Source organism: Cynocephalus volans, chromosome 1, assembly GCF_027409185.1.
Source record: "Cynocephalus volans isolate mCynVol1 chromosome 1, mCynVol1.pri, whole genome shotgun sequence".
NCBI classification, from domain to species: Eukaryota; Metazoa; Chordata; class Mammalia; order Dermoptera; family Cynocephalidae; genus Cynocephalus; species Cynocephalus volans.
Window position 1 is genome coordinate 211,420,931 of NC_084460.1, and position 23,983 is coordinate 211,444,913.

Consider the following 23,983-nt stretch of genomic DNA (forward strand, 5'->3'; position numbering starts at 1 on the left):
TATATTTTATATTCACTTCTATATGTTTTTAGCAGCAGGGAGAGAGAGTACAAAGTGTAAACTTACAGTCTCAACTTCAAATGAATTCCTTTTTTATTTCTTCATAATGACATGAAGTAGTTCATTGTCGGAATGCACTGTAATTATCAGGTATTTTCCCTACGGATAGGCAATACATTGTTTCTATTTTTTTGCTATTAGAAACAAAATGCTGCATTAAATATCTTTGTACATATATAACTTTATGCATTCCTGCTCTTCTTTATACAAATTTCTAGAAGTGATAAGTAAGGATGAAATTTGCATTCCTAAAAAAAGCTGGAGAGCCTATTTTCCCCATAACCTTACTATCACTGTGTAACGTGAAACTTTTATTTTTCCACACGAAGAATGGCATTTCTCAGTTTCTATTCCACGAGGGGTGGACTTGAAATTTTTTCTCTTGATTCCCCAACTATGATATAACTGCTGTTTGTTGGTCTGAGGTGTGAGAAACAAGACGGGGCAGAGTGCAGTTCTTCATCAAAGATAGGACCTTTGAGATTAGGAGCTCTAAAATGATAAGGGTTATATTGTATTTTAATTTAATTTAGCTCTCATTATATTCTTTATGGGACCAAAAGACATATTAACACTACATTTAAACATTAGTAGAGATGACAATTTATGTATAAAATAAAAGCCATTTCACCGCGACATGTAAATTGATTACCCTGGAAACTTTTAAATGTTCAAGCTAGCATTTAAGAAATCTTTGAAAATAAACATGAACTCTGGGTTGAGTATTTTGGGTAGTTTAAAGGTCTTCTAGCTTGTAAAACTGAGAATTTAATTATAGAAGATGAAAAAAATAGCAAAAGGATTATAGATGTATACAATATTTTAATCCAATGCTTATGTTTTTGGTTTATTTCAATGCCTGCAAGGTTCATAAAAGTCTATCATAGCTATGAACATGTAATTATGCATCATGACTCTTCTAAAGTTTGATATAGTGTGGTTTACTATATCTAAACCACAGATTAAATTAGAAGCAGTTAGATGGTTAAATTATTACCTTTCACATTTCCCTTTTAAAGTGCAACATAAGTTTTCATCACTGTTCTGCTTTTTTACATTAAATTTTGGTTTGCATAAAGACTATTTGATACAAATACCTGATATGTTACTAATGACATTATTGGAGAGGTAATCCAAATTCCAAGTCAACACACATAAAAGTGTCTCTCAGAATACAGTTCTCCAAAGATAGCCAGCCATCCTCATCATACTTGAGATTTATTTTTAAGTTGAGCCATATTCAGAGGAAGCTGTTTCATAAGAATTTATAGCAAAATGTCAATAAACACTATAAGATAAATCACAAGCACATGGAATTTTCTACTAACTTTTCTTAATCCTGTTATTTATTATTTATATGTTTTTTCTGCATTTTTTTTTTTATCTTTAGAAAGTTTAAACCAGTTTTTACCAGCATATAGCTTTTAGAGCTTACATTGCTACGAAGCTCTTTACAATTTCTTTCTTAATAGAGAAACTGCAGCCTGGTTTTATGTTCAACGCCTAAATTTACTAAATTTTAATAGCATATCCAATTAGTTTAAACCCAGGATTTTCCATTGCAGTTTATATTTTATTTTAACATAGCTGCTTTGCTGGTTTCTCAATGATATACATGTTAAAGACTTCTAGCTGCTGTATTCCAACATTAACCCAGACAAATACCAAAAGTCATATGAGGGAAAATGTGCATGACATATGCTTTGAATTTTGTTAATCTGAGTTAACTAATTGGCTCTTTGGCATTGGAATTAGTCTACTAAATAAAAACTTGTTTATGCCGTCAATAATTCATTCACTTAACAGTTATTCATCTATTGATTTTTCAATTAATATATTAGGTTCCAAAAAAATAATTTCTAAACTTAAAATCATGTTTCTAACAAGTAACCCCAAAATGAAGTCTCTTCATGTAACAATTGAAGAGAATCACATAAGAGAATTTACGTAGTTGTAAAAAATATTGTTGGAAAAATAACCATTTTGAGAATACAACTTCCTTGTAGAAATGGGCCTCAGGAGTGTTTACTTATCCATACTTCTGTTATCTTACATTTATTTCTTTTTAAATTGTTATTTATTTATTTATTAAGTTTTATTGAATCAAAATTGATTATACATATTTTGGGGGTTCAACGTTGAGATATGTTGGTCAAATCAATATTACTAGCATATATATTGTTACAAATCATACTTATCCTTTATTGCCCCTTGTCCAATCTCATCCCATCCCCCTCTCTCTTCCCCTTCCCCTCACTAATTACCCTAGATTTCTTCTCTCCTTCTGAAAGAGTAATGGTTACTCTGTTGATTTGTTGTCTAGATGATCTGTCCAATGCTGAGAGGTGTGATCAGGTCCCCCAATATTATCGTAGAGCAGATGCTTCTTCTGTCACTCTGAAAGAGGCTTTGTGGAGAGAGACATCCTCTTTTCTTTATCTCTGCTGGTGACTCTCCTTGTGTCAATGCACTACAGTGGCTGGAAGACCATCTGCATGGTGATTGTGGCATCTAGCCACTTTTGCGGCAGCCATGGCTATTGTGGTGGCTGTGGTGGGCCATCCACATGGAAGTGATGTTTTTGGCATACTCCTTGGCGCTGGCAGTGTGCCTGGTTGTGGGGGGATTCCAGTACCCGGCTCCATCCCTTGGGTCCCCAGGCAGGCCCTGGGGCACCGGCACAGTGTGCCTGATTGTGGGAGGGAAGTCCAGTCCCCTTCTCCATGCCTAGGGTCCCCAGGTAGGCCCCAAGGCACTGGCACAGTGTGCCTGATTGAGGGGAGGGGGTCTGGTCCCCAGCTCCATGTTGCACATCCCTGGGCAGACACAAGGCCCTGCAGGTGTGTCTGAGCCTGAACTAATTTTTTGGTCCTTTGCTTACTTCTAAAGTGGGGGAACTTCCTGTTGGGACCAGTAGTTGAGCTCTGTGGTTACATTTATTTATTTATTTCTTATTGAATGCTTAATTGTAACCAAGATGTGTGTTTAAGAGAAGAAACAATGCCTTTATATCTTTAAATATATATCAGCCTTGTGGTTTTTCAGAGTGTTTGCTTACTCACAGCTATGACAGCTTTTCATTTCTACCTTTTGGTTGGAATACTTAATAAGGAGCAAAAGGAATCACTAAGAGCTCATGATTAAGCAATTAATAAACACTTTCACATTAAAGAGAAATTCCAGAGATGATTCAATAATATATACTAAAATATAAAGAAAATTCTTTCCATGGATTATTCAAATGATGATACCAACCATTTCACAAATTATACCACAATAGTTCATTGTAATCTATTTTTCTCTAAACTTCAACTCATCATCTGGTATAGAAAGGGAAATACATAAATTAGTTCATCATGTCAGATGGAAACCAGTATACTTGGCAAAACAAAACATGTAGGAAAACAAAATGAAAAGGTCATGATAATAGAATATCTTCACTAAAAAAAAAAAAAAAAATGGTGTCAGTGGCTCTCAAAATAATTCAAAGGTTTGACTGACAGCCAGCACCTTCATCATAATGGAAGCAAGCAATAGTACAATAAAATTTAGAAAACTAGTTGAAAATACATTTACATAATTCTGTCTTTCTAGTCATAATTTTAATTTTAGGTTGAAGTTTTTTATCTATAGAAAAAGGATCGCTGCCTGTGGGTTTAGCAGATTTTTCTCTTTTCTTGACTCTGAATTTTTAGACTCTGAATCCAGGTTGCCTGGTTTAAAATCACAGTTGTGCCATGCTGGTTCTATGGGCTTGAGCAAGTTAAACCTTCTCTTTGCCTCATGAGTTCATGCAGAAAAAATACATAGAACTGTGCCAGACCCATAGATAGTTCTCAGTAAATGCAAGCTATTATTATTGTTACATACCGAATAAAAATAAACCTACTAAAAATATAAGAATACTTTTTACAAAGGTGAGATATAGATTGAGTATGGGCCAAAAGGCTTCCATATCCAGGAAGCCAGAACAGAAGCTAAAATCAATATTCTGCTTACCTGTAGTCCGGCAGGAAAACTTGGTTTTGTGATCACACAGTCGTATGGTACCATTGCAGCCCTTTTCATCACTACCATCTTCACAATCTTTTTCCCCATCACAGCGCCACAGATCAGGAATGCAATTTCCATCAGGGTGGCACTGAAATTCATTCCCATCACAACCAGCAGGAGAAAGAATCTCTTAATTTGAAATGAGGGAGAGAGAGACAGAGGAGGAAAGACAGGAGAGAAATTATGATTTTATTTGATGATAATTTTTTTCACATTTTTTCTTTCTTCCGGCAGTATTATGATGCTAGAGAGAATATATTTTCATTTTAGATGTTAAAGCTGTAATATTCTCTAGTATTTTTAAAAACATTAATCACTAGAGAAAATGATATTTATTGCCTGCTGCAGAATTCTTGAAAGCGCTACATACTCTGCAAAGGGCAAGTAAGACACTGTGTGGATATCTTGTGGTGGTTTTAATTAGTGTTTCAAGAATGAGATATTTGAAGGGATTTTCTCTAAAGTACACAAACAAGGTCTCACATTCTACTCATAATGATAAGATTTTGGTTGACTTTTTTTTTTTAACATTTCTCTAGGTAATTTTCTTCTAATTATTAAGAGGTAAATAACGAGAAAAATAATTAGTACTTTCTGATTAATTTAATCTTTGAAGAATAACATCCCCAAATTTGAAAAACAAACAAACAAACAAAAACCCCAGGTAATAAATACAAACTTTTCAGGATGTAAGATTTCAACTTTAGAATCATAACAGACACCTATACATAAAAATTAAATGAGGCACTATGCATTCAAATTCAATTTATCAGTTAATAATTTAGACAATGTTCAGACAACACCATTGCCCAAAATCTCATGACTAAAAATATAGGCTAAACTCTTCAGTATGCATAAGTAAGGAAATATGAATGTTGGGATATAGATGTTTTACACCATAACAATTGAATAATATAACTATAATCAGAAGTTTATTAAAATTTTTATTAATATATAGTAACATGAGATACCATTTTAACAGTATCTTCAAATTCTATTATAAAATGAAAAGTTTAGTATATATTTTTCTAAACCAAAGTTTTAACGTAACAAATTTATTGTGTACCATGTGTAGCTATACCCAGCAATTAATCTATAAATTATGATAAAGATGAAGCAGGTTCATGTGAGTTACCCATTAACTAGCATGCTGGTTTGGTAGAGATTTATGGTTACGAGTTAAGATTAGATTCACTTAAAGTTAAAGCTAATAATAACAATGATATCACCAAAGCAGTGGTTTAATTTTCTGAGATCTCTATTTGTTCAACTGAAAAGTAGAGAGTCTACAGGGTTGTTGCATGGATTAAATTATATATCCATAAGTTATTATTTTAACTACAAAGTGTTGTTATTTTCTTTAATTTAGGTGATATTACTTATATTAATTTAAAGTTGAGTTCTTGACTAAGTTTTATCTTTATTTCAAGGCTTTCAATGATTATAATTTGTCTGGTGACACAAAGATGTACAAGATGGACTTGACTTTACTTCCCAAGTATTCCTGGAGCAGTAAAGCAGAAATAATAAATAATCAAGAAAAAATGTCCCTAGTGAAACAAAGGTAAAGAAGTTCTGCTGGTAGAAAACAGGAGTTCCAATTCACAGAATAACTGTAGGACTAATTTTCAGAAGTAATCACTGCTAAGAACACATGCAGTAATCCTATACTCAATTTACAGAGAAAACATTGAGTTTTGATCACTTTGAAGCCCCTACCAATAAAAGCCTTTCTTTTTTTCTATTTTCTTGGTGATCCAAATCATTCTGTATAGAAGTATGGCTTAACTACTATGGTGGTAAAGAATTAGTGGGACTGGTTTTATAAATAAGTTATTGTGAAATCTTTAAACCTTGGATGTAACTTGAAAATCCTATGTGATTTCAGTATTCAGGAAGCAGAAAGGAGACAAATAAAATGGACTTCCAAGGCCCATCAGCTATGTAGATAGTTCTTTGATGAAGAAGCCAACCCCATGGAAAGGCCTTTGGTTCTTTTTCTTGCTACTTATCCTTCCTTGATAACAAACAAAATGAACCTTGGCTCAACTAAATTGTGCAACCTATAGTATGAGCTCAATCAATAACACAAAAAAGTTGTCTTTCAGGTAATTGTCAGTCAGTGAATCCAAATATTTAATAAAGAATGAAAAGTGTAATCTATTGATTTTTCTACATTTTCTAAATAAGAGTTGAAGCCTGGCAGCTCATATATTGAATTTGTTCCTCAGTACGTTTAATTTGGCAAGCACAGTATTGGCCTTTTAAAAATACTACAAATTTCCTATAAAAATCTAGATTCTTCAGTACCTTGAAAAGTGGAAAGAGTGTCAGGCTGGCATCTGTGTGGGGTACTAACTGTACCTGCTTTACATGGGTCCAAACTGAATTAAATTAGCAGCTCCCTGATATAAAGGAGAGACCTTATACTCATTTCTATTGTTTTTTCCATACTATATTTTTTTACTTATTGATGTGGGAGTGGATTTGAGGTAACTGCTGTATGTTTTGTTTTTGAACTCTACTTCTGAGAAGCTGTAAGAAAAAATTCATTTCACTCCTGCCTCGATGTTAATACGAATTCTACTTTCCTATGCAAGTTAATTTTTCTTCTTTATGAATCCTTTTCATAAATATTTTTGAATATTCTTGAAACTAATCATGTTTTCTTTTTTGCAATTGCTTAAAACTTGGAACAAAATTTATGGACCATTTTTTATGATACAAATTTCTTTGGACCATTCTCACCCTCAGATTAATTTACGTTACTGTTCCTTATTCTGCCTTTGTAAAGTCCTTCCTCTTACAACATTTAATCTGTCAAGGGTATAGTCTAGATTATTTATGGAACTGATCAGAGGGCCACTCTTCAACAGAAGAGTGACACGCAAGGAAGTTTTAAAAAGAAATAACATATTTTACATTTCATTTTACCTAATTTAGGAAATAGTTTATTAACTTCAATAAAATTAAAGGTCTAGTACTTTCAGGTCATGTTCCTTAACCATTAACTCAATGACATAATGAAAAATTTCTCATAAAGAAAATTGTTTAAACTCAGAAATCCAGATAGATTAACCTGAGTAGGAAAGAGATTTGCAAAAGTTCAATTGCTGCTTCTGGAGAAGGGGTTTCTTCAGATTCTAGCAAGGACATGCTTCTCCAGAAAGTAAAAGAAGACATGAGTAGAGGTTGGCTGCCCTTGAAACCCAACAAATTTTGAAGAGCCTCATGGGAAATAATGCAGTTTGTAGCTGTTAGCAATCAGGCACACATGATATTTTCAAATAGGGTCCTGGTCTTATAGACATAGAAAAACTTGATAAGTTCAACATTATAATTCTGCAAATTTTAAAATTAGAGAGCAGAAATTTAAAGTATTTACTCAAGGGAACACAGGTTAACCTACAGCAGATCTGGCACTATGGCAACTTTACATCTAGAACCTTAGTCTTTCAGTTCAGTTATTTACAGCTAAGAACAAGTTGTTATCACAAATATACAAAGACCAAAGCAGAATCTCTGAAGGAACAGATCACCCTGCTGTTGTCTAAGATTTATTTTTATTCCATTTGCATTTTCTTTCTTTTTTTTTGCTTTGCTTGGTATTGTTTGGTTTATCTAGTTTTTATTCTAAATAAACATTTACCTTAAATTTAAATACAAATGTTATATTTTCCTGGGGATTTTCTTTTCTTCTTCTTTAGCTACCCATGTCTAAATCTCTGTGGGATAGTATAACATCTATTAACCACAAACAATCAGATTACAATAACTTAAAAATGAGTCTTTAACAGGAAATATGAGGGGTCCTCCAAAAGTTCATGGAAAGATTTATATTACCATTTAATTATATTTTTCCACAAATTTTTTGAAGTAACCTCTTACAATATACCATTATAAATATCCAAACATAAATGGGGAAACAATTCCCTTTATAATGCTCACACATGTGTCACTAATGTGTAACTCCTGGTCTTGGTTATTATTCTCCCCAACCTGGATTGCATTCCTGTCTACACTTCACCTATTAATGTCCATAACTTTCTTGAAGACCTACATTTATTTAAATGAACTATCTAGAATTGGTCTCTTATTCTCAGGTCTGTAGATTCAGGGACTTCATGGATAAGCTTTAAGAGATTTACAAAATCTCAGAAATGGTATGTGATGCTTTGTGTTATTTTCCAATGAGCTTCCCTTGACTCTCAAGGTGGACTTCAAGAGTAATGCCAAGACCTCACTTTTCCCTTTGTGTTTCTTTCTTTTTTTTTTTTTTTTTGTCGTTTTTCATGACCGGCACTCAGCCAGTGAGTGCACCAGTCATTCCTATATAGGATCCGAACCCGCAGCGGGAGCGTCGCCGCGCTCCCAGCGCCGCACTCTACCGAGTGCGCCACGGGCTCGGCCCCCTTTGTGTTTCTTTATCTCTAATTCTGTGTACCTTGCATGGATATGGTAGCTAATATAACATTCCATTTTGCTCGTGCTTCACATTAATTACATTGGATTGGATTAAAACCCATTGGAAAAAGGCTCACCCATTTGCTCCTTTTGATTTTGATTAAAAACAAATAGATAAAATACATATTGAGAGCATCCTATTTAACAGAAACATAAACTATTAGTCAATTTTTCTGTAGTAATAGAGCTAATAAGTATAAGACATGAGAATTGAACTCATATAATTAAACTTTACAGCCTGCTCTCTTTATCAGTATACCATTACTAACTTCTTGGAAGGCTTTTCTCAGGTAGAGGCTCAAGAATGAACATATAATTAGCTCATATAACAATCAAGAAACATCTAGAAACTCATTTATTGTTTATATTTAAATTACTGTTATTCAATCAATCTATTTTTTTCTAATAAAATTTAACATTTATTTTATTCTGTTATAAGATTATGGTAAAATTTGGTCTTTTTCAAAAAGATCAATAAACTCCAAGTTGCATGAGGCAATCTAGACTTCTTGCGCTTGTTTCTTCAATGGGTTACCAACTAGGAAAAAAGAAAAAAATCCAAAGAATCAGAAAATTTGAGTAATGGTACCCATGATCATACGTGTAGTTAGTGGCAAAGAGCCACAAAACTAGTTTCATCATCTTTTAAAATGAGAATAGTGACCTAAATGATTCTTTTATTTTTTTTTAACATATGTGTGTGTGTATGTGTATATATTTATATATATATGTATAAAATAACATATGTTATAAAATAACATGTCAGGCTTTTTTTTCAGCCATTTGGATAGAGCGGGGAACAAGAAAGAAACTTAATTGTTCTCACAGAACTTGCATGAGGGGAGAAGGAAGCATGTAGACATTCAATAAATAATTATACAAGAAATAAACTAGATTAGTCCACAAAGTAATAAGTGCTATGAAGGAAATGAATCATGATAATGCTATAGAGAGTGTTAACAGAGAATAATGGACTGGTTATGCTGTGATAACTGACTAGTGCAAAATCTCTGTATCATAAAACGTAACACTAAATTATAGCTCATGTTACATATCCATTGTAGATCAGTGGGTGGGCTATTTGTATCATGGACATTCAAGGACACAAAGTGATGGATAAGTGACCACCTTGAATGCTTCTTTTTCCAGATGAGAGAGAAAAGAAGAATCTGGATGGTCTCATATTAGGCCTGAAAGGAACACAGATCATTTCTGATCACAATTAAGTGACCAAACCTAGTCATATTGGCTAAGGCCCCATCATGCTGTCCCATCTAACGACAAAGGTCCCAGGAAGTATGATCTTAACATTGTGCCCAGAAAACAGAATAAATGGAAATATATGGTGAATGTCATTGATGACTCCATAAGGAGCAACTTGGGTATATGGCAGATATTGAAAAGGGTGATTAGAGAAGGTAACATTTGAGATGAGACTCAAATGATGGGAAAGAGCTAGCAATGAAAAGGTTAGGGCAAACAGCACACTAGGCAGAGGGAATAGCAAATGCAAAAACCCAAAAGCAGCAAATAGCTTTAATTTTTACAGAAAATAAAGATGTGAATGGCGGTAGATGAATGAAATGAGATCTGAGAGGTAGGCAAGCACCAGATCTTGTAAAAATTTATCTACAAATGTGGTAAGCTTACCTCAATAGGTATCTATCTCCTGGAGATTTTGAAACAGAGGAGTGATGGTGATATAATTTAATCTACATTGTTAAACATTTTTACTGGCTGCTGTGTGGAAAAAATCATCATTATAGGGCTTGAGAGGACATTGGGAGACCAGATAAATGGTTTTTGCTGGAGTCCAGGTGCAAAATGAAAGGCATAGTTTCTGCCTTTGGAAAGATCATAGAATGATCAGTATACATGTAAGAAGGCAACGTATGCAGTTATAAAGCAATGTCATAAGTGCTATGGTAGGAGAGGGTGCCATGAGAACACACAGAGGGGAAAACTTACCTGGACTTGGGGATTTTATATGGGACATTCTTACAACAGATAATAAGAAGAGAGTTCTGAATCATGATTAAGAATCAGGCAGAAGGGAAAGTTATATGGGATGAAAGATTTTCTGAGCAAAACCAGCAATATTCATAAATTTTTGTGCAGTGTGTAAGTAGAGGAGGGGAGAAAGAGAAAGCTAGATAGGTGGGCAAGGCCTAGAACTTGAAAGTCCTTGTATGCTATGCTAAATGGTTTTGATTTAACCCTAAAGGCAATTGGGAACCACAGAGAGTTTCAGCTAGATTTTGATATGATTAGATATGTCATTTATACAGATCCCTTTGAGAGCATTTAGGCAATAAACAAGAAAAAATCTCTAAGACTCTTCAAATTTACAAGTTTATATATTTGCATCTACTTCATCTGCTTGAACATTCAAAGTTTATACTAAAATCAGGTAGACTATTACACTTACACTCATGCGCGTGTGAGCACACACACACACACACACACTCTTACACTTATACTCCTTCTCTCCCCAATTCTCATTCCATTCTCTCATAATAAATTAAAAATACCCCAAATCTATTTCTCATGTCTGTTAGATTTGGGTAGGTATCGATGTTTAGGCATGCTGTTCTTTTCTGCCAGAAAATATAGAAAAGTCATGGGGTTTTATTTCCTCTTAACCATCTTGCCAAATGAAATCAGCTTCTGTTAACAGTGGTTGATTTTCCTCTTGACGGAGAGCTGCGTTCCTCTGAAGAGCCTGTGATGGCCATCAAACCTGAGTTCCAGGCCTGTGTCATTCCCCTGAGCTCCAGTTTCCTAAGCTTTAGGGCCTGGCACACAATTTATCTTTGTAATATGGCTTGTCCCAATGGAATGTTAAAATGATGACTATGTTTATATGTATATGCTCATGCTGTTTTACTGTTATGTTTTCATGTTGCTGAGGCTGGTTATATTTTTAACTAATGCAATTTTATTGTATTTTTGCCCTGAAGCTATTTAAACCAAGCATACAATTTGGGAACTCAAATAAATAAATACAGAGCCCTGGAGGAAATGCAGCAACCGATGGTGGAATGTATCCCAATATTTAAATGAATTCACTGTGACTAAATATTTGCAGTTAGAAGACTAGCAACTATACAGAGATAGAAAGAATATTTTTCTCCTAAAGTTAAAAAAATAAAAATCAGCGTTGCAAATACTATATTTATATGATATATATTTTTTAGTCATAATACATTTTTGGTTTATAAGAAATGTCAAAGCTCCCCAGAGAATATAGCTAATGATGGTACTACAAATATGATGGATTATTTAAATTGTGAGACCAAATCTGGGGCAGAGGATCCCTTCTTTTTTTCCTGTTTTAATGGACTTTATCCCTTAACTTGTCATTCATTGTAAAGTGCTTTGAAAAGTGGGGAAAAAACAAAAACAAAAAACGCTATATATTGCATGTGCTCAAAGCTTCCTGCACTTCCAATAACTGCCATGTGTTAGTCCCTGCTCTGTTCCTAGCTTTTCAATGAATTACTATGTATTAATAATTCCTGTACCTACGGCAGATGTTTGCTCCAGAGTTTTTCTCCAGACATACTTCTCCAGCCCTGACACTACTGAAAAGCTAGTCTGGCAATACATCAATAGCCTCATTCCATTTACCAGGAGAATGCGGGTGTAACTTTTTCCTGTCTCTGCCTGAGGGGAGCCTTCATATTCCCCTAAGGAGGTTAGACTGCCTCTGGTTTCTAGAAATCCTCAGGAAACTGATGCTTCCAAGACCTTGGGCTGAATGGCTAGAGCCTGCATTAGGGTTGGTGGGGGTACACTGTCCTGCTCTTCTCCATGTAATGTGGAACAAATTCAGGGGATGCTGTGCATCTGAAGGTACTATGATCTCTGCTATGAACTAACAGTGAAGTAAGCCTGTGTCCTCATCCCATTGGACTTTGATGACTCCCTCCAGGTCATTTAGATTTGCCATGCCCTTGACTTATAATTCTCACCTTCTTTTCATGCCTCTTACCAAGCCCCACCGCTCCCCACCCCACACACATTTCCAGGACGTGATTTTTGTGTTTTACTTTCTATTACAAGACACACCTTTTACCCCCTCATATGTAGCCCCCACTGGATATTATCCTCTTAAGACATTGGATGGTACCATTAAAATTATTTGCACTTGGGATTTAATGATTAATTTAGTGGGGAAAAAAGACCAATTTTAAATCTTTATATGTTTAATGCCTGGGTCACTTACAAAAGTTGAATAGAGGGAATGGAAAAGACTGTGTCCATACCTAAGCAAAAATTAAATTACTTTTAGTATTAAAAACAGATATATGTGAAGACACTCAAAGAATATATAGAAACAAAAGTTTCGGTACAGGGTGCTAAATATCCTCCTAGTAAGTCATAGTATTATTGAAGTGGAAGCTGTTATTGACACCAAGTTCAGCAGCCCCTTCATCAGAAATAAATGACTCAGAAGTCTCAGATATTGATGCAAGGTTTGAAAGTCTTATTCAGGAAACACAACCTGGGAGACAGGATGAATCTGTTTCTTTAACAGCTAATCTTCTAAATGTACTACAGTTTCTATTTTTGCCGCATTTTTCTGAGATTCATTTAATCTTCTTGTTTACTGGTTGGAAATTGTCTTCTTCATTTAGAATAAGAATTTTATTTCTTGAGGTAAAATCTTCCTCTTGAAGCTTCTTAGACTCATATATCAGAAGTTAACTTTTGCTGTATCTCACTGTGCATATTTGCAGGTTATAATTGCCTGAAGCACCCACTTTTCCTAGCTTTGAAAAGATTTTAAAAACTTTGCTGTTATCATCTGACACTGAAATGTTTTCTATGTTAGGTTTTTAATTACTTGAAAAAAACAGCTTTGAAATGGTTAAGGTTTTTACATCTACATAATTTTCTGAGTTGCTTTTTAAGTCTCTGATTATCACTTTTGTTTAATAAATGACCATTATTTCACAGTGACTTGTGATCCTGTTTTGGTGAATTGTCTTTGGAATTTTCTACTTGGGTCCCTGGAGAGTATCAGAGTATATATCTATCACCTTGTGAAGATATTAAATAATTAAGCTTATTTGGTAAATTGCATGGAAAGGATTGTCGAAGGATAAATATTATTACATCCTCTTTCAGTTATATTTATGGATATGTTGTTGATATAAATACTATAAAGTTTTATAAAATTTATAAAATTTTTTATGAAATGTTATCAGTCATATTTTGCTTATTATATTAAATCTTCTTTAAGGGAATATATTTACATACATATACTGTAGATGTAAATACTCTAACCATAATATAAAATTGATAAAAGTCTGACGGTCCTGATGTGACACTATCAGTCTTGATTCTGTCTGTGATATTAAGGTACCGTATGTAATAAAAATAATCAGATTTTCTAGTCAACAAATTTCCTGGTCAAGTTTTCATCAGATTTTAACCATGACTATTCATTCTAAGTCTCTGTCATCACAGTTTTGATTTTTCTATAAAGGCATCTACAATGAGATTCATGAAAGAGAGTACAAGTACTCCTAAATACAGGTTACAAATAACTTTAAGATCAATGGACAAAATAAAAGTTTTTCAGAACTCTAATAGGAAATCTGATGGGTTTGTCAAACTGCTAATCAAGATCAAGCAAAGCAAAAGTTAATTACTTAAAGTTAAATAATTGATAAAGATAATGGTTTTATGACTTTTTAAAACATTATTGGTTATTTACTTAAATGTTTTGTTTTCCAGATTAGAGGAAAACTTCTTTCTTATCTATGACTTACATCAATTTGGTAAAATATACTTTTATGAACAGAGATGGAGGCATTTTTTTCCCTACTTGATGCCTCCAAAATTTGAAAACTATTTGTGAGTATCCTTATGATTTTTATGAAAACATGGTCATTTACGTAAATACAAAGAATTTGTTCTTTCTTTATAACAGGATACAATTGAATACATTGGTTATATGGAATATCATATTTGAGGATGTGCATAAAATGCCTGCATTCAAGTGTTCTCAGCCTCACAGTGAATAAATAAAATTGTTACTGCCTGACAAACCCAAGAACTTTCAGATTGAAGATAAAATTCAATGCTTGCCTTGATTTGACTTCATAGCCTCAAGAGGTTTTTAAATCTGGGATTTCTATATGATCAATGTGGAGAAAAATTATATTTCTAAAGAAAAGCTGTAATACACTTGTCATAAGATTGTAGCTCACTATATTGTATTTGACTTTTTTTTAATCTACCTGTAGTTTTGACTGGATCCTGAATTCTTCTAGGTTACTCCAATACACCTTTACTCCATAAAATTAATAAAATTGGTAACTGCTCTGTTCCTGAAGCCTTATAGGCTGAAACTGCATGAGTTTAGAGGGAAAAATTTCATGTCTGATGTATGGGCCATGTAAGAAGTTCACCAAACCACCCAATGACATAATGAGGCATTTTGAAGAATATCCTTCTGATGTTTATGTTTTTCACTTTACAAGATAATGATCATTTAAATTAGTCAGTTAGTTGTAAAATAGCATGTCTCTTCTAAGTTCCTGACCCCACTTCATGTTGTCCTAATTTGACCTAACTATTATTTTATCTTTCCCCCCACATTGGACATGACTACTTGGATTGAACCTCCCCAGCACTGAAGGATCAATACAAAAAAGGCAATCAGAAAAGTTATCATCAATGCTTCCATGAGGAATATTCTGATCAAAAAAGGGAAAAATAATGTCTTGAAGTTGACTTGATTGCACAAGAAGTTCTATGAAATATTCAAAGCCTTGGGAAGGGGAGCCTCAGGGCTTGGTTGAGTTGTCTAGTTCTTAAACAAAGGATTCACCTAAGTTATTAAAACTGTTGATGCTAATTCTGAGTAAGTCACCAAGAATATAAAATAACCACAAGGCTTCAGATTTTTTGCTGGCAGAAGAGGGAAATGTTTGTGTCTTAGCAAACACCGGTTGCTGTACTTACATTAATACCTTGGTAGAATTGAGACTCTAGTAAACAAAATATGTGCCCATGCAAAATGATTACAAGAGGTTTGGCCCACTGACCCCATCACTGATTGGGGGACAAGAAATCTATTTTCGGAGTTAAGAAATCTATTTTGATCTGCATTTCAAACTGTTATTATTATAATCATCAGCATCTTTGTTCTCACTTGTAGGTTTAAGCTCTATATTACCACCTGTCAATCAACTGTTAAAACAATAGATAAACAAATGCCCTTTGTCCCTCTGCTACTCCAGCCAGGTACCAAAAGCTATGTCCTCCATCATGTCAATAAGTTTCATTCCCATTCCAAGTTAACCCCTCCTTCAGCTTGACCCAGCTCGAGTCAATGAGGCAAGTCATCGTCCATATCCGTAATGGAACTATTGACTGTGGGGAATTTGTAAGAGCTCACCATTGCAAACAGTCATAGACAATTAGCCTTAGAAGAACCACTTTGTAGAATACAGCTTCAAGCGAAATGCTAGCCATTGAAAAGTCTTTTTGTAACTTTGGATCCTAGCATAGCTCATGAGAAAAGACTGCAGAACTTAGTGCTTGAGAACAGCAAGATAGTAACTTGCAGAATGAACCATTCTTCCTTTGAAGTCACAGCTGTCCAGGGACATGATAGCATCCAGCTTGTGGGAACCAGATAATGCCCATGTCCCAAGAATGAGTTGAAGAATTACAAGACTGACCATTAGATAACAAAAACCTGGAGTCTGCAAGATTGAACATAGCAACCTCCTGATGGGAATAACCTCCCCCTTTTGCTTCCCACAATTGTCCCTTTAAAAACCCTACTGAGGCTCTTCAGTAGGAAGAGCCTTTGAGACACTTCAACCTATCTCTCTCCCAAGTTGCACTTCCTGAATAAAAATTCCAAACCTCGCATTAACATTGGGCTCTGGAGTCCTTTCTTCCTGGCAAAAGGGTGGCCAAACTTGGATGCCAGTAACAAAATCTACATAAAACATTAGTTCAGCTCATTAAAATTTTAAGTTTCGATATCAGGAACTTCACCATGAACATTTCATTTACAATCTAAATAGCATGGGAACAATAAACTCTTACATTATCTGAATATAAGTGAACAGAATACAGCAATCTGTTGAATTGTCTATGTAAAGTAATTGAGAAATCTAGCTCTTCATTTGCTGTCCAAATTAACCAATCAACTTAACAGATATGTTAGATATCTAATATTAATTAAAACAAATTGCAATGCAAATATTTTACATTTGAAATGTACTGCTTGTCTTACCAATGAGCCTAGCTCACAGTAGGCAACTATCTACTAGAAAAAAACTGGAGAAAAGATGATATTATTTAATTTGATATTTAAAAATAATTTAGAATGTTAATATATAGAAAGACTATATACATATGAGATACATATGTGAGAGTGGGACAGAGTATATAAATTTAAAAATTATTAATGGTTTATCTCTTCCTACCTTAGCCCTTTCTTCTCCCCCTTATTGTTTGCCTTTGTTCAATAAATTTGACATTCTATGAGATATGGGTCTAAGATTATTCAGGAATATAGTTTCTTTAGATTTTATGTCTATTTATCTTCCAAATGAGGGGTCAGAAAGCTAAAAACCTGCAGACCAATTCTGGTCTACTACCTGCTTTTGTAAATAAAGATCTATTGGAACACAGACATACTCGCTTGTTGATATATTATCTCTGGCTACTTTCATGCTAAAACAATGCTGGGTAGTTGTAACAGGACAAGCCTAAAATATTTACTATCTGACCTTTTATGGAAAATGTTTGCCAACCCCTGTTTTAAATTCTACTTGTGATTCAGAGAACATCCTACTTAAGTGCATACACATCAACAATAGCAACAAAAATATTCTGTGCTGAAACATTCTGATACCAGTGACTATTCCATGCCAGAACGGTTTTCGTAGTTTCAGTGGATGATATTAAGCACCAAGGTTACTTGTGGAAAGTTGTTTGATGCACATAACGACAATAAGTTTTTCTTGGGAAGCCCATGTATGCACCAATACCAACCTATACCTAAAACAAATGCCCTAACAAAAAGTGAATGATCTGGTCATTACAGTGCAGGAATATTAAGTGCAAATTCAGCTGAAGCTTCATATAAATAAGGAAACAAATGCTGACAGTTCAGATAGGATCTGAAAGAAGCTAAATATCAGCTGCTTCTACAGGAAAAGGCAGCATTTTATCCCATTGTTTATTTCTTTACTCACAAAAGCATGAACACTACTCAATTATTGAGAGGTGAGTTAATTATTTTTTAGATCATACATGCCCTTTGTTTGTATTTTGTTTGTTTGTTTTCTGCTTAATTCCTGAAGTCATACCAATTCAATAATTATTAGCCACAACCTGAGGATGGGGAACCGGAATCTAAAGACTATGAAAATGAACTGACTCTTGCCATTAGCTCTGTTAAAGAGCAGAACAACAGGATGAGGTTATTTATTGAAATTAAGTCTTTTGTTGCCTTTGATTTTAATTATTAAGTATATCTTAGAAAAAACAAGAGTGTTACTCTGTTTGATGTCAAGGTACATAATTATTTTTCTAATATAAAAGTTGAATTTATCAAGAAAAATTTATGCCCCATTAACAATTTTCTGCATAAAGATGAGGATAATTAGCTTTTTTCTTCCTATTTTTATGAATCATTTTCTAATATTTCACTTTTAAAAAAATTACAATTGTCTGATTCCTTTTAATTTTCTTGATAAGCATATTGCCAGAAACATTATAAATTCTCAAAATAGGCTTTTATATTAATTGATTTAAAAGCATTCAGTTTTCTTTGGTCTTGATGTAAGAGTTGTTTGCAGTATTAAGTTTAAAATGACCTTTAAATAGCTATTTTGTCCTGGAAGACAAAAAGAGGTTTCCTATGGATAAAATCCATTAATAATTAACATTGTTTTGATATCTCAGTATTATCATTTTCTAAAGAAAATAAATCAATCTGTGGGAGAATAAAGTTAAGCCAGACAATTTGTATTTTATTGAAAATAGGTATTATACTTCTCTAAAATTAGATGGAGCTTAAATTTGCTTTTAATTGCATTTTTATGAGGAAACAATCTAGTTTCATTGAAAGTGAATATTCAAAAAACATTAAGACAGAAGAGTATAAGATTTTGCTGAGTTCATAACATAATTTGCTAATGCCCTTAAATTCAAATCTAATACTTTATTCTGAATAAAATTTAGTTACTGAGAAATAACAGCAGCTTTTTTTGTTTATGTGTATATTTTAGTAAAAATGAATAAAGCGGGGATTTGGGGAAAATGGCATGGAAGGAAGAACTAGGAAAATATCTCTCCACCTAGACAACAATTATATTGTCAGAAGCTGTCTGATGTAACTATTTGGGAACTCTGAAATCTGTTAGCAGCTTAACTTGGAGGATAAGGATTGAATGGTAAATTGTGATTAATTTTGGTCTAATCTGGCTCTTAGCACAGTAGCAGCTATGAATCTCCCAAACTCTACTTCCAGTGCAAACAATTATGCATGTGTTCCTGAAGCAGCTTGCACACAGCTTGCACATCTGGGGTGGGTAAAAAGGACCCTGTCCTCCAAATATTGGGGTTCTGTGCTTTGACTGCTGATTGCTGTTTCAATCTCAGAGGTGCAGACAAAGAGGTGGTGGCCATTGTCATTGAACCTCCCGCCATTGTTGCAAGTCCCTCCGCTCCAACTGAAATAATTTCCAGGGGATTAAAGGGCCAGTGCCTTTTTTTTCCCACCTTTATTTTTCTCTTTTCTTCTTTTGGGAACCATACATTAAAAACTAGGACAATTATGTATACAGGGGAAATTGGCAAATTACCATCCATGCCCAGGGAGAAGCACAGGCTAAGAAAAGGACTGAGAAGACATTGAGTTTACACTTCAGGTTGGTCTTTGGCACAAAGAAAGCCTACAACAATCTGAAAAACTAAAACATAAAACTAAAAAAATCCATGGGAAGGGGGAGAATGTAATTTCCAGAATTACTACATTATTAGATTCAAATTACCAAGTTTCAACAACAAATCAAAAGGCATACCATGAAACAAGATAATATGACTTATTCAAAGAAAAAACAAACCAACAGAAAATGTCCCTGGCAAAAACCCGATGATAGACACACTAAAAAAGACTTTAACACAACTGTCTTAAAGATGCCCAAAGAGCTAAAGGAAGATGCGGGAAGTCAAGAAAACAATGTAGGAACAAAACAGAAATATTAATACAGAGATAAAAACACTAAAAATTACTCAGAAATGCATTTGGGAGTTGAAATGCATTTTAACAGAAATGAAAATTCAGTAGAGGAATTCAAAGTCTGATTCGATAAGGTAAAAAAAATCAGCCAATTTGAAGATAGGGCAATGGAAATTGATCTGAGGAACAAAAAGAAAAAAGTTTGGAAAAAGTGAACAAAGCATCAGGGACCTGTAGAACACCATCAAGAGGATAAACATATACATTTTCCAGAAGGAGAAAAGAAAGAGGGGGAAGAAAAACTATTTGAAAAAATAATGGCTAGAAAATTTTTAAATATGATGAAATACGTGAATATGCACATCCATGAAACTCTACAAACTCCAAGTAGAATAAACTCACATAGACTCACACCAAGACACATTATAATTGAACTGTTGAAAGGCAAAGACAAGGAGAATTTTGAAAGCATCACAAAGGAAAAGTCTCATCACATACAAGAGATCCTCAATAAGATCATCAGCAGATTCCACATCGGAATCTTGGTAATCAGAAGGTTGTGTGGGTTGGTACATTCATTGTGAGGTGGGTGGGAGAGGTGGCTGATATATTCAAAGTTCTAAAAGAAAAAAGCCTACAGACAGAAAGTAGTTTCCAGGGGCTGGAGGGAAAATGAAATGGGGAGATACTGTTTAATGGATAGAGTGTCAGTTTTGCAAGATAAGAAGTGTTCTGGAGATGGATGGGTGATAATGTTTGTACAACAATATGAAAGTAAAATGGTTAAGTAAATTTTGTGTTACATGTACTTTGCCACAATAAAAAAATAGAAGAAAATGAATTGAAAGTATCTTCAGAATGTTTTCATGAAAGAAACACAAGACAGAAGACTGAGTCTGATTGTGCACGATATTTACTCTATCTTGTTTTCTGTGTGGTAAGAATTAAACTCTGCTGCTAAAAACCTGATAGTTTAGCTAAAATGAGATATGATACAGATTGGAAGTCAAAAGATGTTGGTTTCAATTCTCATTCTCTCCATGCCTAAATGTGTATATGAAGTTTCCACTACAAATAAGTTTTGATAGCTGCAGTGTTGTGAGTGGATTCAGCCTCCCTTGGGAGGATATTGGTCTCTTTTTAGTTGGTAATACTGTCAGACCTTTGATTTTTTTGCAATGAACTTAGCAAGATGATTTGATCCAATATCTCCTCCGAAAATGTCTTTATAGTACAAAGGCCTCAGCCTCAACTTCTCTGACACAAAATGCTATCAGCTCCTTCCATGAAGCAGTATAATTTTTTCGTTACTGTTATGCATTCATAAGGATAAGATTTCATGAAGCTGAGCTCTTTTCCTGGTCTACACAATGAAAGAACTGAATTAAATGATCTTTTAACTTCCTTCCAGTTTCCTAAACTTTCTGATTCTATGAGGTAAAACTTTTATGATAGACAAATATATTATCTGGGTGACTGAAGAAATTTTGGGGGAATGTTCACAGCTCTTCCAATGAAAAAGTTCCAGAATCCACCTTATCAAGAGGAATTGTGGCAGGGAAAGGAAAATAGAAAGAAAAAAGGGAGACAGACTTATTGTGAATATTTAAGGTAATGGCCTAGGTCCCTTCTGGTGCCCTTTGTGAAATTTCATTACAGTGACATACAGTAAATAGAAAGGTCTTCTTTTCTCATCTTTAAGTGAAATTGAGCATGCAATTGAGAGCGAGGTAGTACTTATTTGAGATCATATAAATGTCAATTCTAGAAAATTAGTTAAAGGAAAAGATTATACTCTATAGCTGCATAAACAGATGGTTGGATACAGAAATAAGAACAGGTAATCTTTGTTTGGAACTCCAGCTATGTAATTCTGGGCAAGTATCTAAACCTGTCTGAGTAATATTTATTGTGAGGATTAAATGAAGTAACAAATGTAAAGTGCCTAACAATTAGTGGGTCACCAACTATGTTAACTCCATTTTCTTCCCCTACGTTATCACTAATGGAATCTCCTCACTGGTGCTTACTGCTAGACAATAGGTACAAAATGATTTAAGATTTTCCCATCTTAAACAAAAAGAAATAAACAATAACAAAAGATAAGAGAAACAGCTCGTCAGTTTATTTTATTGAATCCTGTGCTGAAATTGCCAATATTTATTGGATAAATGAAGATGATTACATTGCACTAAGAAAACATACGTGACTAGATCAGTACAGTTGGTCTCATACATCATCATGAAAATGAACTCTAGGATCTGAGGTTAGGTGAAGAAACAGAAAAAGTTACTACCTGTATAAGACAGAACAAATAAGGAATGGATTTTGAGAGTATAATCAGATTTTCCGGTCAAGAAATAAACTTTCATTTAACAATTATTTACTGAGCATTCACTGTGTACCAAATATTGTGCTTCACTGTGAAAGCACAAGGACAAGATAAAATTATTTTAATTTCCTTCTTAGATCTGAGAACAAAGAGGTAGTGAGGTAAATGAATGAATGAATGAGGGTACAGCCCAAAAAGAAAAAGCAGAAGTTTCCAAAACAGAAGCAGAGATAAACAGCATGTGTGAGTATGTATATTAATAATGTTATGCACTTAACTGCTTAATAGATTTGGGTACTTGTTAAAGATAATTCATAATAAATTAAAACTGAAGGTCAGTACATACTTAATTTTAACTTTGCATTTGCACTGTATTCATAATGTAAATAAGAGATCACATATTGTTCTAGCATCTTCCAACTCATTCACTTAGTGCAGCAGGCAATAAATATTTCAGTTTCAGACAGCCAAACAGAAGGTATTAAACAACAATGATAATAAACCAGGGTCAGATGTCCCTTCAAAATAACGAAGAATCCAAATATTTAAGTTGCTTTTATGAAAAATTGCAAAATTTAGGCAAAATCTATTTTAGAGAAAACCACTTCATTCTCCATCAAGTTCATGCTGAATTATTTGGTATAAATTTTTACACCAATTTCTGAATGGAAATTTACCAGGTGGAATAGTTATCCAAAAAATATTGAACAATTTGCAAATATTTATATTAGAAATGCCTTACTCCAGGGGTGAAATTTAGTTGAGATTTCCCAAAAAAGAATAAGAATGAAAGTTTATGCAATTCAAATAAATTAAACTGTCAACAAAAAGATAAGAATAATTCTATATATTTGATATTTCACAGATGTCCAGAGTCAACCTATTTTATTGTTTCAGCCACAGAGTTAAATGTTTCTAAGAAAAGTCTCACTTTACATGTATTCTTGATATCCTTATAAGTAAAACCACCTTTTTACAAGAACCTTTCAATACATAAATAAATGGCCAGGCCTGAGCTCTAGAGGAAGTTCCCGCTTACCAAATTCCATGAGGGTCCAACCTCACTTATTTTTTCATTTGGAGAAACTATTCACCCAGTAGCTTTAAGAAAAGATCTCTATAGAGATATGTATCAACCAAAGAATTCAGACCAAAAAAAAAACCAGAACTAAATTAATGAGCGATAGGCATTGAAACAAAAGAAGGAATCTCTGTGCTGCAGATTGTCTTTCTATTCTACCTTTTCTGGTAGTCTCTCTCATCTCCTTCTCCCTCCACTTTGTGCATGTGCGTGTGTGTGTGTTTCTTTGTGTGTAACAGTGACTGTATGAAAAGGTAGTGCTTTCTGAAGATATTGTCATCTTTGCCTATAAGGAAGTTTGGAAATGAAAGAAAAGAACAGCATAATATTAAGAGGGAAGGATATGGATTTACATTAATCTAGAAGGAGACTACCCATTTATACTTATCCATGAATTAATCATATTGATGATGAAAAACTGATCATCACTATAGAAATTCTTCTTTTTTAAAAGTGATTTTAGATAGAATATGAACTGAACTTAAATTCAGGAATTTTCTGAAATGGAGATGATATAATATGAAATGTTCCATTTCCTGGTATCTTCTGCTCCTTTACCATTAAAAGTTAACTCAAGAGTATTTCTACATTTTTGAAAACAATCTGAGCAGAGAGAAACTGCACCATATGCTCTGCCTAACCAGGAGTGTAAAGCAAAGTGCTGAGCAGTTATATGGTGGATTTGATCAGTTTTGACAGCTATTTTTGAAAACTCAAGCCACAATCTCCTGCTCTTTCTTCCACAGCAGGTCTTGGGACTGAATTATAT

At 33.9% G+C, this 23,983-nt stretch overlaps 1 protein-coding gene across 1 annotated transcript in view; it reads right to left on the reverse strand.

The window, feature by feature from the left end:
* The window catches only part of LRP1B (LDL receptor related protein 1B), a 1,457,254-nt gene that overhangs the window by 648,439 nt on the left and 784,832 nt on the right, over positions 1-23,983 (reverse strand). Inside the window, exon 21 of the mRNA XM_063085362.1 lies at positions 4,060-4,242. Within this exon, the coding sequence (XP_062941432.1) occupies positions 4,060-4,242 (183 nt within the window). The remainder of the gene's footprint in view (positions 1-4,059; positions 4,243-23,983) is intronic.